Raw genomic sequence first — 13025 nt, 5'->3', positions numbered from 1 at the left:
AATGTTGGCTTGTGTGCCATTAAGAAACTACTCCTGGGGGGGAAGAAGAGGAGAGTGTCAATGGGGGGAAAATGAGAAACATCTGTAACAAAAACAAATTAATAAATTAAAAATTAAAAAAAAGAAACTACCCCTGTGCTGTGTGGAAAATGGATGTGGGAGAATGCAAATTTGGAGGCAGGGAAACTTGTCTTTGGGAATGTAGTGGTGGCATGGACGGAGGGTAATGATGGTGGGGAGGGGACATGATATGATACTTATTTGGGAGGTTGGAATGACCAGAATTTAGTCATTGATTGAATGTCAGGAATGAGCGAAAGGCAGGACACAGATGACTGCTGAGTTCTGGCTTGGATGCTGAGTGACTGGTGAAGCTGTTTCTTGACATGGGATGAGCAGATGGGAAGGTGCTGTGTCATGAACTCATTGGTAATTCCAAGTGGTTCTTCATTTGAAAATTCTCCTATAATACTTATTTTAAGGTAGAGTGTATCAATAAGATTATTGCTTTATCTTTTAAGACCTAAATTGGTTTTATTTTGTGGTTTTGTGTGTGTTTTCTTTTAGGTCATGTAGGAAATCGTAAATCATGTGAAGATGGGACTCTTGGTATTTGTGCGCAATCTGCTGCTAGCCCTCTGCCTTTTTCTGGTACTGGGATTTTTGTATTACTCTGCATGGAAGCTACATTTACTCCAGTGGGAGGATTCCAGTAAGTATGGTCACTGTAGCCTACCCCCAGAAAAAGCCTGTTGCAGATCAGTTATTGGGTTTTCGTGTGGCTGCAATGCTCTCATATTCTTTGGAGATGGGCAGTGAGAGTAAACTGACCATTTCTGAGCTTTAGGCTTAGAAAGTGACTGCCACTTTCGTTGCTATAGGTTAAGAATTTTAAAAACAAAAACTGCATGCCATGGCATATCCTTTTAGGAATCCAGTGAAAATGTGCTGTTCTTCAATAAAACTCAAACTGTATCCGTACTTCTAGCCCTTGAAGGATGTTCTTTTTCAGTACTATGGTGCGGTACTGCTCCCATGCGCCATTTACCGCCTTAGGGCTCGGTAGTGACGTTGGTTTTCTTTTGCCCTTAAAACTTCATCTTTATCTTTTCCTTGAATTTTCAATTTAATATTGTCCTTGTTTTATTTCCTTAAGAAATTCTGTCTACTTAATCTTTTTAGCCTTGCAGTTGAAGGGCTTGGACTGAGTGACACCAGATTTGAACTCTCTGAGCACAAGTAGTTTTCCTTTGGTTCTTTGGTCTGAAGGCTGGTCGCAGGAAATACCAGGTAGTCTGTTCTGATTCCTAGTGAATGTCTCTTCTCCAAAGCAGTTTTGCTTTCATAAACATCTACCCGATACCAGGGTAGAATTTCACTTGAGAGTAGAATGAGGTTTAACCTCAATATGAGGTTAAAAATGGTAGAATGAGTTGGAAGAGGCAGTTGACCTCGTATTGAGACTTTAACATGGGAACAATTCCTCCTATGAAGTAGTTCATTAACTTCTCACACGGCCCAAACTACTGAAGCAGTTTCAAGGCAATTTAAAAATATTGTGTTATAGCTTTAATTTATTGCTTTATATGGAATGTTTAAGTACCTCTTAACTGCTTAGCTTATAATTATCACTAATTACTTTGTGTTTCTAGAGTTTATTTAAATTTGGGTTTCAACTTATTTTTAAAGTCAAGGAGACTACCCAAAATAAGGAGTGTTTACATCAGTGTGGTGTAGAATTCTGTAGATGGAGGCATTGTCTGTACCATAATGGATAAATTGATCTGTATCTATAAAATAGATGGAAATATGTGCAAGGGATGGGGGTCTCCTTTTCTGATAAGAGCTACTGACTTGTAGAAGACATAATCAGAGATTAGGTAACATTTTCCTAGAGAAGTCAAGAAAGATATTAACTTTATGGAAGGCCTATTGTGTGTCAGGTCTTAGGCTAGACAATTTATACATCTAATTTTATTTAATTTTACTTCTTACTATAACCATGTGAAGATGCTATTATTATCTCTATTTTCCATTTGAGAAAACTGAAGTATTTAGTTTAATTAGGTTACCTAAATTACACAGCTAATTATTAGAACTGGTGTTTTTTATTATTAGAAATCCTGATTTTCTGTCTTTAAAACCTGTGTTCATTTTATTGAAAAATGTAATAAGTACTAAGGATAGGATTTAATTCTATATTCTGATTGGTAAAAAAGAGAGAGGAAAGGGACTCAGAGAAGAATAGTAGAGTGTCAGGAGCAGGTGGAGGAAAAAAGAAAGGAAAATAAGGGGAAGAGGAAGAGATAAAGTTATCCAGATGACAAAGGGGTTTATTAGGTGGGAGGTGACATGGTGAGTTCACTAGTGCTGTGACTTCGGGAGTTAATAGTTATCTGCAGTCCTTTGAGTTCATTGTTACTGACTAACCACTATTCATAGCTTTTCTGTTATTTTGACCCTCAGGTCTTTTAGATATTTGACTTTGAATAGTTTGTTTGGCCTTCTTGCTGTAGCATGTTATTTTCTGTGCTGTAATATCAGAGAACAGAAAACGACCAACACTGATGGCTTACCATGTCAGAGAAGGTCCTTTACTCAGTAAACAAAGTCCAGCTGAAGAGGCTTCCCAGGCTTTGGTTTAATAATATATTGATGAGCCCTAGCCAGTTTGGCTCAGCTGTTGGAGCGTTGGCCCGCGGACCAGAGAGACCTGGGTTCGGTTCCTGCTAAGTGCACGTATCTCAGTTGCAGTTTGTCCCCGGCCCTGGTTGGGGTTGTGTGGATGGCAGCCAGTCAATGTGTCTCTCTCACATCGATGTTTCTCTCTCTCTTCCTCCCTCTCTCCTTCCCGCTCTGTCAGAAGAGAAAAGCAAAAATGTCCTCGGGTGAGAATAAAAAAATAATAATAATGATATATTGATGATGACACCAATAATAATGACATTAAAATAACGTTTTATTGAGTGTATACTATATGTCAGTACTATAATGGGAACTTTATATTTATAATCTCATTTGATCCTCATAGTTTCTATTGATTATTATTATCTTCTTTTACAGGTGTAGAAACAGGCTTCAAAGAGGCTTAGTAATCAAGTTTGTCTGTCTTTCATCTGATGAGGAGCTTAGAGGGCATTTCCAAGTTTGAAAAGTAAATATTTTTAGTATTTTTTCTTAATTTTTATACTATATATGACTTATCAAGATTACCTGTCAGAATTCCTTCATGGTGGGGGCAGAGAGGAATCTAGAGCTTTTTATTATTAAATTATTCATTCAGTAAGCAGTACATTCCTATTATGGTTCACATACTATTCTGTGTAAACTGGATATAAGATGAACATGCACCTTTTTGCTCTCAGCCTATAACACGAAAAATAAAACAACTATCATTTTATTCCTTCATTAATCCCAAGGCATGTTGAAGGATGCAGACTGCTTTGTTTTGAGCAGCTGAGAGCTACATGTGGCCAAGGTTTAATCAGATTGCCAGGATTTGAGTCAAATGCTTAATCTGAAAGACTTCAGGAATAAGATTGGTCTAGTTATCAGCATCTTTTTCAAAGTTCTGTAGCTTTCAGTTCCATGTATTAAGGAGCTTAGAAGTTGCTACCCTGTCCTAAAAACAAGTAAAAAGCTGAACCAACTGACAAAATCAATAACTCTTCTTGGATCCATAGAGAGGAGAGGACACAGGGCAAACAGCTGCCCCCAAGATTGGAGAGACAAGCGAATACAGAGCCTCATATAGAAACTGTACAGGAATGAGTGGCAGAGTAGAAAAGTGAAGTACATGCGTGAAGTGAATGACAGCAGTGATACGAGGAACAAGAAGTAAGAATTAGGTTATTCCATTATTGTAATTACCTATGTAGTGGTAATTACACTACATTACCTATGTAGTGGTATAGTGTTTAAAAGTGGACTTGAATTAGTTGTAATACATATGGTAAACTCTAGGGCAACCACCAAAGAAAGTAAAAACAGAAGAATGACCAATATGCTAAGAAAATGGAATCATAAAATACTCAATTAAAAGGGCCCTGGCCCTGGCCGGTTTGGCTCAGTGGTTGGAGCATCGGCCTGCGGACCAGAGAGTCCCGGGTTCGGTTCCTGCTAGGGGCACGTACCAAAAAAAATGGGGCCCTGGCCAGTTTTGCTCAGCGGTTAGAGGCGCTCAGACGCCCTCAGACTGAAGGCTCATAGATTCAATTCCCAGTCAAGGGCTCAAACCTGGGTTGCAGGTTTGATCTCCGGCCCTGGTCGGGGTGTGTGCAGGAGGCTACCAGTCAATGTGCGTCTCTCACATCGATGCTTCTCTCTCCCTCCCTCCCTTCCTCTCTATCTAAAAAAATAAATAAATGAAAAAAATAGTCTCAGGTGAGGATTAACAACAACAAAAACACTAAAGGAAAAAGTGGAAGACAGGAACAAAGAATAAGGGCAACAAGTGGAAAACAGTAATGAATATGCAGTAAATATTACTCCAACTATATCAGCAGTCACTTTGAACATCAGTGGTCTCAATGTACCAATCAAAAGGCAGAGATTGTCAGAATAGATTAAAAAACAAAAACAAGAAAATAAGACCCACCTATTCATAGTCTACAAGAAAGCCACTTTAAATATGAAGACACAGATTACAAGTGGCCACCATGGTCTCAGATGAAGATGAATTGAATCTTCTAGTTATCATAGTTATTACCAACCCAATTTGGGGGGAAAGTAAGAATTAAAGAAATCCCAGTTTACTTTATCAAAATGCATAGATGCAGTAATGGTGCTGAAAAATTCTCACTTATTCATGAATCGTTCCAATAAACTGGATGTAATTGCAAGTCACATTCAGGAAAGCTCATTCTTGTATCCTGGAAAGAATGGCAGACTTGGTGACTTCTTTGGGGACCCTGGCGACCCTCCTGAATTCAGTCCCTCAGGGAGTAAAGATGGGAAGTACAAGTTGTTGACAGCAGAAAATGAAATTATTGTGGAAGAGATCAAAGATCCAAAGACTAAAAGTTACCTAAAGGGTTAACATACATTAACTCTGGGCCAGAGCCCTTACCAAAGTGCTGCTGCATTCACAGAACGAACAAGGGTTAAAGGTAATCAGGAAATGAAGTCGAGGACACTGGCGATGAAGGCTGCAGGAGACAGTGCGCTGCGGTATGTGAAGCTCATGGATGTCATCTCCGTAGCACAGAAACAACATTTTGATCGATGCCTGTGTTTTAGACTTCGATTCAGGACTCCTCCAACAGGTTGTGACATCACAGGGGCCTGTACTTAAAGATGCCTCAGGTGCCCTCCCTGCTTCAGGATTTCCTGTGGGTTTTTCTTCCTGATCAGGATCAGAGATCTCAGCTAATCCTCCTGCCCCAAACTCATGTGTACTACCAGGCTGCATGCTTCTGTCACCGGAACCTCAGTGACACTGGCGTTGTCCCTGTTTTGGGTGCTTGTCAGTATTCTGCAATGTCAGCCCTGTCTGCACTGCCTGCGAGACTGCCTTGAAGGTTTCTCTGCCTCCCGTACTGAAGGTCAAGAAAAAGAAACGGGAAGTGTCTGTATGATATAAAGCTTTTCCCTTCTTGTACAGCTATTTGTAGAAATTGGGGGGAGGGGGTCTTTGTAGGGAGGCTCAAACAAACAAAAAAAATAGATATGTATAACAATTTTTAACAAAATTTCTTACGGGGTATAGTTCTAAAAACTCATCCTCATCCTGTACTTCCGGGGACTGATTTATGTGAGGGAGTCATTCTCTGCATTATACATACCCTCAAATGTTTCCAAACTACTTTTTGTCCAGAAAGGGGGAAGAAAGCACACACTTGTGACTTTTTAAAATATGGATGATTGTTTGTCAAATCCATCAGTCCTGACTATTAGGCCTTAGAACTTAATTTTTTTTTTTTTTATCCTCACTCGAAGACATTTTTCCAATTTTTGTACAGATAGAGTGAGAGGGAAAGAGAGAGAGAGAGAGAAACATCGACGTGAAAGGGACACATCGAGTGGCTGCCACCCACACGACCAACCAGGGCCGGGGACAAACTGCAACCGAAGTACGTGCCCTTAGCGGGAACTGAACCCGGGTCTCTCCGGACCGCAGGCCGACGCTCTAACCGCTGAGCCAAACCGGCCAGGGCAGAACTTCATTTTTTTAAAAAAAATATGCTTTCATTGATTTTTTAAAGAAGGGAGAGAGAGAGATAGCAACATCGATCAGCTGCCTCCTGCACACCACCCATTGGGGATCAGGCCCACAACCCAGGCATGTGCCCTGACCAGGAATCAACCGGGAGCTCTCAGTCTGTGGGACCACGCTCAATCCACTGAGCCACACCGCCTGGGCAGGCCTTAGAACTTTTTACTTTGAAATATTATATACGAAACTTGAACACGGTTTTAGAAAAAGTGGAATAATGGTGTTAATCAGTATAGAACTTCTTACTTGAATCAACTGTGATCTTTGACATTGGTCATGTAAATCAAATCCTTGTATACGTTGAGACTTAGCTTCAGATATTAGCAGTTATTCTTTTGTGTGACATCAGAACATGTTTAGACAGAGATATCCAAATAACAATAATAATAGTTTGTCATGGAATCACTATAAAATGTGATTTTAAATAAGTAAGATAGTAACTTCTTCCTCAAAAACAGCTGTGTGAAGAGCTCATTTTGAAAGCTAATGTCTGAGTTGTGAGGGGTACTTTTGGGGGTGGGGGTGGGAGTGGGGGTGGATTCTTTATAGTTAAGTGTTGCCTGCAGACTGAATTCTTTCCTTTTTAACTGAGGAAACAAAAAAAGCGTTAATGTTGGAGAACTGTTCTCTAAAAGCTTTAGACTTAATACTGAAAACTTCTGTTGGTTCCGAAGAAAAATTATTTGTAATTTTAACAATAAAAAACTTATTTTTCTATGTAACCTTGAAGTTATTAAAAGTCCCTTTAAATTCCAATATAATGTAGGAAGGGTTTTCAGGAACCATGGCTGTTTTGTTGTTGTTGTTGTTAATCCTCACCTGAGGATATTTTTTTCATTGATTTTTTTAGATAGAGTGGAAGGGAGGGAGGGAAAGAGAGAGAGAGAGAAACATCCGTGTGAGAGAGCCACATGGATTGGTTGCCTCCTACATGACTCCGCGGGGGGTGGGGGGAGGGGAGCTGGGGATTGAACTTGAACCTAGGTATGTGTCCTTGACCAGGAATCAAACACATGACTCTTTGGTCCTTGGGCTGATGCTCTAATCGCTGAGCCAAACCAGCCAGGACTGGTTTGGTTTGTTTTTAAAAATATGTTGACAAGTTGTATATCCAATCTCGCATATAAGTAAGATTAAAGTTTTTCTCTTTATATCATCTCAGAAGCTGAGTTTCATTTAAGTAACTTGGTGGTGTTTGGTTAGATTATTTCAGGTAGATTTTGTATTCTGGCCTTAAGATTTTATTAAATTCAAAGATTTTGGTGATACCTTTGCAAGTATTTGTTAATCCTTGAGTTTGAGAATCTGTTTGTCTTTTATAAAATAATACTTAATATTTCATAGCCTAATTAAGTGTAATGGAAATCACTGTTTTAAGTCTAGGAAAAAAGCATCGTATATCTAAAAGAATAATTTCAAGCATAAGGTTTTTGTTATTTTTATTTTTTATTTTAATTTTTTAGCCTCACTGGAGGACATTTTTGCATTTATCTTCAGATAGAGTGGAGGGAGAGAGGGAGGAAGAGAGAGAGAGAGAGAAATATCCATGTGAGAGAGACACATCGAGTGGCTGCCACCCACACGATACCAACTGGGGCCAGGGACAAACTGCAACCGATGTATGTGCCCTTAGCAGGAACCGAACCTGGGCCTCTCTGGTCTGCAGGCGGATGCTCTAACCTCTGAGCCAAACCAGCCAGGGCTGTTTTTGTTATTTTTCATGGAAACATTTTATGTACTGTCTTAGTTCTGTTTGTTTTATTTTTAACAATTGTGTTTATGGCTTATTTTATATAAATTTTTATAGTAAAATAATTTTAAAAAATAAATAAAAGAAAGCAGGACTTGGTTTTCAGTTAAGGTGGCACCATAGGTGATTTTGGCACTTGCACTGTCCCACGAACACATCAGAATTACAACTAAACTGCAGAACAGCCATCATTCAGAACCACCTGAAATCTGGCTGAACAGGAGTCCTACAATTAAGGATATAAAGGTGAAGCCACATGGAGACTGGTAGGAGAGGTGGAGACGCAGAGCAGGCTGGTCCCACCCCCATGTGTGGCTTGCTTGGTCTCTCCTGGGCACCTCTGAGCCCAGAACAAGTAACACCCATCTGCAGATCACTTTGTAGCTCATGCCGAATGGCCCTGGCAGAACACAGGCATCTGCTAACCTTGGCTTGTACCTCCCAGGCAGCCCCAGCACCACTGCACCAATTGGACAGTTTTAGGCCATATCGAAGCACCACTCAGCTACCTCCCCAAGTGTCATACTCTAGGGCTAGACTCAATGGGTGCCAGAGCCCTGCTAAAGTAAGTCCTGCTTCTTGGGGAGGGGTCCTGCGCAGCTGATCCTCCACAGTGGTTACAGCTAGTCCTTACAGCCAATCAGACAGGGGGTAAATCCCTCCCATTGAGTGCCAACAGCAATCAAGGTTCAACTGCATCTGGAGGGTGAACACAGCCCACACGGGGGATGCACCTGGAGTGCCCAGCTCAGGTGAATGGGGAAGCTATGCCACTGGACCTTACAGGACACCTGCTACATAAGGCCACTCTACCAAGCCTGGGAGACAGCAGCTCTACATAATACATGGAAACAAACAGGGAGGCTGCCAAAATGAGGAGACAAAGAAACATGTCCCAAATGAAAGAACAGAACAAAAATCTAGAAAAAGAACTAAACAAAATAGGGACAAGCAATCTACTAGTAGCAGAGTTCAAAACACAGGTTGTAAGGATACTCAACGAACTTAGAACTTCAACAGCATAAAAAGAATATGAAAACAATAAAAAAGAACCAGTCACAATTGAAGTATATACTAACTGAAATGAAGAATAATTTACAGGGAATCAACAGTAGAGCAGATGAAGCCAAAAATCAAATCAATAGTTTGGAATATAAGGAAGCAAAAAACGCCCAATTACAAGAGCAAAAAGAGAAATGAGTCCAAGTAAATGAGGATAGTGTAAGGAGCCTCCGGGACAGCTTTAAGTGTACCAACATTCTCATTATGGGGATGCCAGGAGGAGAAGAGAGCAAGAAATTGAAAACCTATGATATTGTTTCCTTTGATTCTTAGAGTGAAAGGAAGGGAGGGAGGGACGAGAGAGAGAGAGAGAGAGAGAGAGAGAGAAACATCAATGTGAAAGAGACACATCGACTGGTTGCCTCCCACACAGCCCTGACCAGGGCCAAGGATTGAACCTGCAATCCAGACCCATGTCCTTGACCGAAATCGAACTCATGACCCTTTGGTCTGTGGGCTGACACTCTAACCACTGAGCCAAACCAGCCAGGGCTAAGACAGTACTTTTAATTTGATCTTCTCTCGGTGGTTTCTTTCCAGCTGTGAGGCAAATAACTATTGGTTGAAAATGTTTTGGCCTACAATTTTTTCCTGTGATGGTTGCTACTTGGAGGTATCCCCTTAAAATTGCTTCAATTTGGGGTGAAAATGCTACTATGTATATAGAAAGGGGGAAAAAGTCTTGTACATGTGTGTTCATATTTATACATACAGAGGCATATATGTTACATACAGATTTGCATACATGAAGCATAAAACCCAGAAATAATAACTTTGGTTGCCTTCAGGGAAGAAAACTGATAACTGGGGGAGAGGATACAGGATGAAAGAGGGCCAAGGACCAAATCCTCGAGAACCACCAACTGAGGGGTGAGCCACATATGGTCAGTCCTTATAAAGCCACCCTGAATTAACAGTGGTTCTGAAATGTTTAAGAAAGCATGGGAAGAAGCCTGAGCAGCCAGAGAGATTGGAGGGAAAGTCAGAGGAAGAAGAGTTTCAAAAAGGAAGAAATGCAAGGGCATGTGTGTGCCCTTTGACCCAGCATTTCCACTTCTAGGAATTCATCGACAGGTATTTTAGCGTACTTGCAAAATGATCTGTGTACAAGAGTACCACTGCAGCATTTTTTGTTTGTTTGTTGGTAATTGTTTTTAGTAATAAGAGCTTGGAAGCAACTGACATGTTCACCAGTAGAGGCTAAGTTCAGCTATCCTGTGGGATGCTCTGCACCTGAAGAATGAGGAGGCTTTGTATATGCTGATGGAGTGGAGTAAGTTTTCTGAAATATATTATTATGTGTAAAAAGCAAGGATCAGGAGTTTTGTTTGGTGCTTAGAATGTTTTTTAAATTTTATTGTTCTGAATGCATATAGCTGGTTATCATATTCTTGATTATCATTGCAAAAGACTGATTTTCTTCTCTGAGCTGTAGTATTCTATGATTCTTATTATGAGCTTTCTGTAGGCACAGAAGAGTAGGAAAATCAAAATTTTAGGTTATTAAATCTGCTCCAATTTGAGCCAATCACAGTGGCCTCCTGCTGTTTTGTGCCTGACTGCCAAGCTGCTGTATATGGTATTTTAGCTTGTTAATGGAGCTTTGATGTGTAGCAGTCTTTGTGAGCCACAAGAGGGCAGAAGAACCTTTTGATTGCCACAGGACAGGCTTGGGCTGGATATCTTCCTTCTGGCAAAATCGTCTTGGGGTTGTTCTTTAACTCATTTATTTATTAGACTGTTTGCGCCTAGAAGGTCGGGCCTGTGTCTGTCATCTGTGGAAGCAATAGTGGGCGACAGGAGAGAACCTAGATTTTGGAATCACATATACTGCCTTTTGCTCTCCCTCCCTTGCAAATTACTTAGTGAATTAATTGTTATACTTGAACTCTTTCAGAGCTTAAATATGCAAGACATATATGCAATATGCAAGAATATGCAAGACATACTAGTGAGTTGAGGCTTTGGAGTAAACCCTACCTGGCTTTGAGTTCCAGCTCCAGGACTGGGTGATAATTTATTTACACTCTGTGAACCTGAGTTGTCACCCGCAGAATGAGTAAAGGATTCAGCGCGCTAACGCATGTAAAGCTGTTCACGCTGTGTTGTGGTGAGCACTCACGAAGTAACTGCCCTAATTATAATATGCCAGATACCAGCACAGATGGGTAATGGAGCCTCAGTGATTTTTGTTACATGGCTCTTTGTTATATAATTAATAATTTCTTTATTTGGTTACAAGCAAGGTGATAATATTTTCTTCAGACAATCTCAAAGGGCCTCTCAAAATGTTGTAGTCTCATTTTCTTGCAAAGAATTAGTCTGTTAATAGTAGAATACATTCAGAATTTCTCTAGAGAGTCTCAGTTTTAAAGCTTCCATATCACTGTGATTTGGGGTGTTTTCCTTTTTTATTAGAAAATATGGTGTTTGTGCCATGCACTGAGGAAGAGTTGGGCAACATGATATTGCATCAAGGACACCGTGCCTGTCTCGGTTGGATCATAGGGAAGTGACTCTGAGATAAAGATTAGTGTGTGGAAAGCTTACCAGGGAGTGGTTTGGGGATCAGCGACCCTGGAGGAGCGAACAGAAAGGGAGGAGAAGGAAGCATGATTGTACAGAGGAGTGTTGGACTATGACTCAGCCCCTATAAAGGTGTCAGCCAACCCCACAGGGACAGGAGGTTGGGATGGTCCTTCTAAGTTGGGGTGGGGGGGCTGTCCCTTTGTAGTTCCTCCTGGGCTAGTCATCAGAGGAGGCTGCCCAGGAAGGGCATGGCTCGGGCCAAGACAGCTCTCTGCAGCCAAGGCATTTCCTGAAGAGGGCTGACAGTGATCCCGGCAGCTGGGACTGGTCCTTCTAGCGGGGGTTCTTCCAGCAGTTCCCAGGTCACCTGAAAGAGGAAACAATAGAATGGCGAAACAAAAGGTAGCTGTAGTCAGAGTTGCTATAAGTGATACATAGGAATAATTTTTTAACTTTAAGAATTCAGGATAATATCATTTCAGTTAGGGTGGACTCAATTGTTACAGACTACCCCAGAATTTCAGTGGCTTAAAACAATGAAGGTTTCTTTCTTTCCTGTCACAATCTCATGCAGGTCTGTAGGGGTCAGGGAGGGAGTTCCACCTCATACATCAGGGCCATAGATTCCTTCCAGCGGGTAACCCCGCCAGCTCGGAAGGCCTTGAGTCCTGCCCTGGGTCCTCCGATCCAGCTTCCAGAAGAGAGACGGGCGAGAACTTAGAGAAGATGCAGGTTTCCGGGCCAGGCCTGCAGATCATGTCCTGCCACCCACAGTTCATGGACAGACCCCAGTCCCGGGTCCTGCTGTCTGCCGGGCCTACCGGGGTAGTCATGTGGTCAGGAGAAGGAAGGACACACAACCTCACTGCTGCAGCGTTGTGTTCTCATACCCTCGTGGTGGCCGGATCTCATCATTATTACTGAACTAAAGACCCTTCAGAACTGTTTAATTTCCCAAAGTTACGTATTTAAATTGCTACCATCATAATATTATGGTTTTCTTACCTGGGGGTATTTTAACAGCCTGAGGAAAGCAAAATTTCACCAGAAAGAAGGGCTGGCACAGAGTATCAAAGAACTGAAAATTTAAGAATTCTTAGCTCCGGAAAGGCAAAATAAGTTCAGGGTGGGGGTGGGGGTTGCATTTATTTTTAGTGGCCAGAGGAAAATCGCAGATCCCCGGACCCTGTCATAGAGCTGTGAAAACAAGTTCCCTCGGCCACAGCAGGAACGTCCCCCTCACGCTAACACCGAGGTGGTCCCCCTCATGCTGACACGGCTGACGCGGGGGCGGTCCCCCTCACGCTGACACGGCTGACACGGCGGCGGTCCCCCTCACGCTGACACGGCTGACACGGCGGCGGTCCCCCTCACGCTGACACGGCTGACACGGCGGCGGTCCCCCTCACGCTGACACGGCTGACGCGGGGGCGGTCCCCCTCACGCTGACACGGCTGACACGGCGGCGGT

At 41.9% G+C, this 13025-nt stretch overlaps 1 protein-coding gene and 1 pseudogene across 6 annotated transcripts in view; both read left to right on the top strand.

The window, feature by feature from the left end:
• Positions 1-551: 551 nt before the first annotated feature.
• Positions 552-13025, top strand: part of ST3GAL3 (ST3 beta-galactoside alpha-2,3-sialyltransferase 3) — a 156012-nt gene continuing 143538 nt past the window's right edge. For 5 of the 6 annotated variants that reach the window (XR_004958886.1, XR_004958885.1, XM_036255756.1 and 2 more), the window contains exons 1-5: positions 552-712; positions 1183-1290; positions 3064-3154; positions 3684-3837; positions 10185-10299. Coding sequence is in view for 3 of the 6 variants with exons in the window: in XM_036255754.1 (XP_036111647.1) it covers positions 10284-10299 (16 nt within the window). In the remaining 3 variants the exon portion in view is untranslated. The remainder of the gene's footprint in view (positions 713-1182; positions 1291-3063; positions 3155-3683; positions 3838-10184; positions 10300-13025) is intronic. The other variant, XM_036255755.1, reaches the window with a different exon arrangement.
• Positions 4659-5576, top strand: LOC118626138 (annotated as a pseudogene).

Source organism: Molossus molossus, unplaced genomic scaffold (genome assembly GCF_014108415.1).
Source record: "Molossus molossus isolate mMolMol1 unplaced genomic scaffold, mMolMol1.p scaffold_m16_p_12, whole genome shotgun sequence".
NCBI classification, from domain to species: Eukaryota; Metazoa; Chordata; class Mammalia; order Chiroptera; family Molossidae; genus Molossus; species Molossus molossus.
Note: the sequence above shows the minus strand (reverse complement) of the source record. Positions and strands in the feature narration are given on the sequence as shown.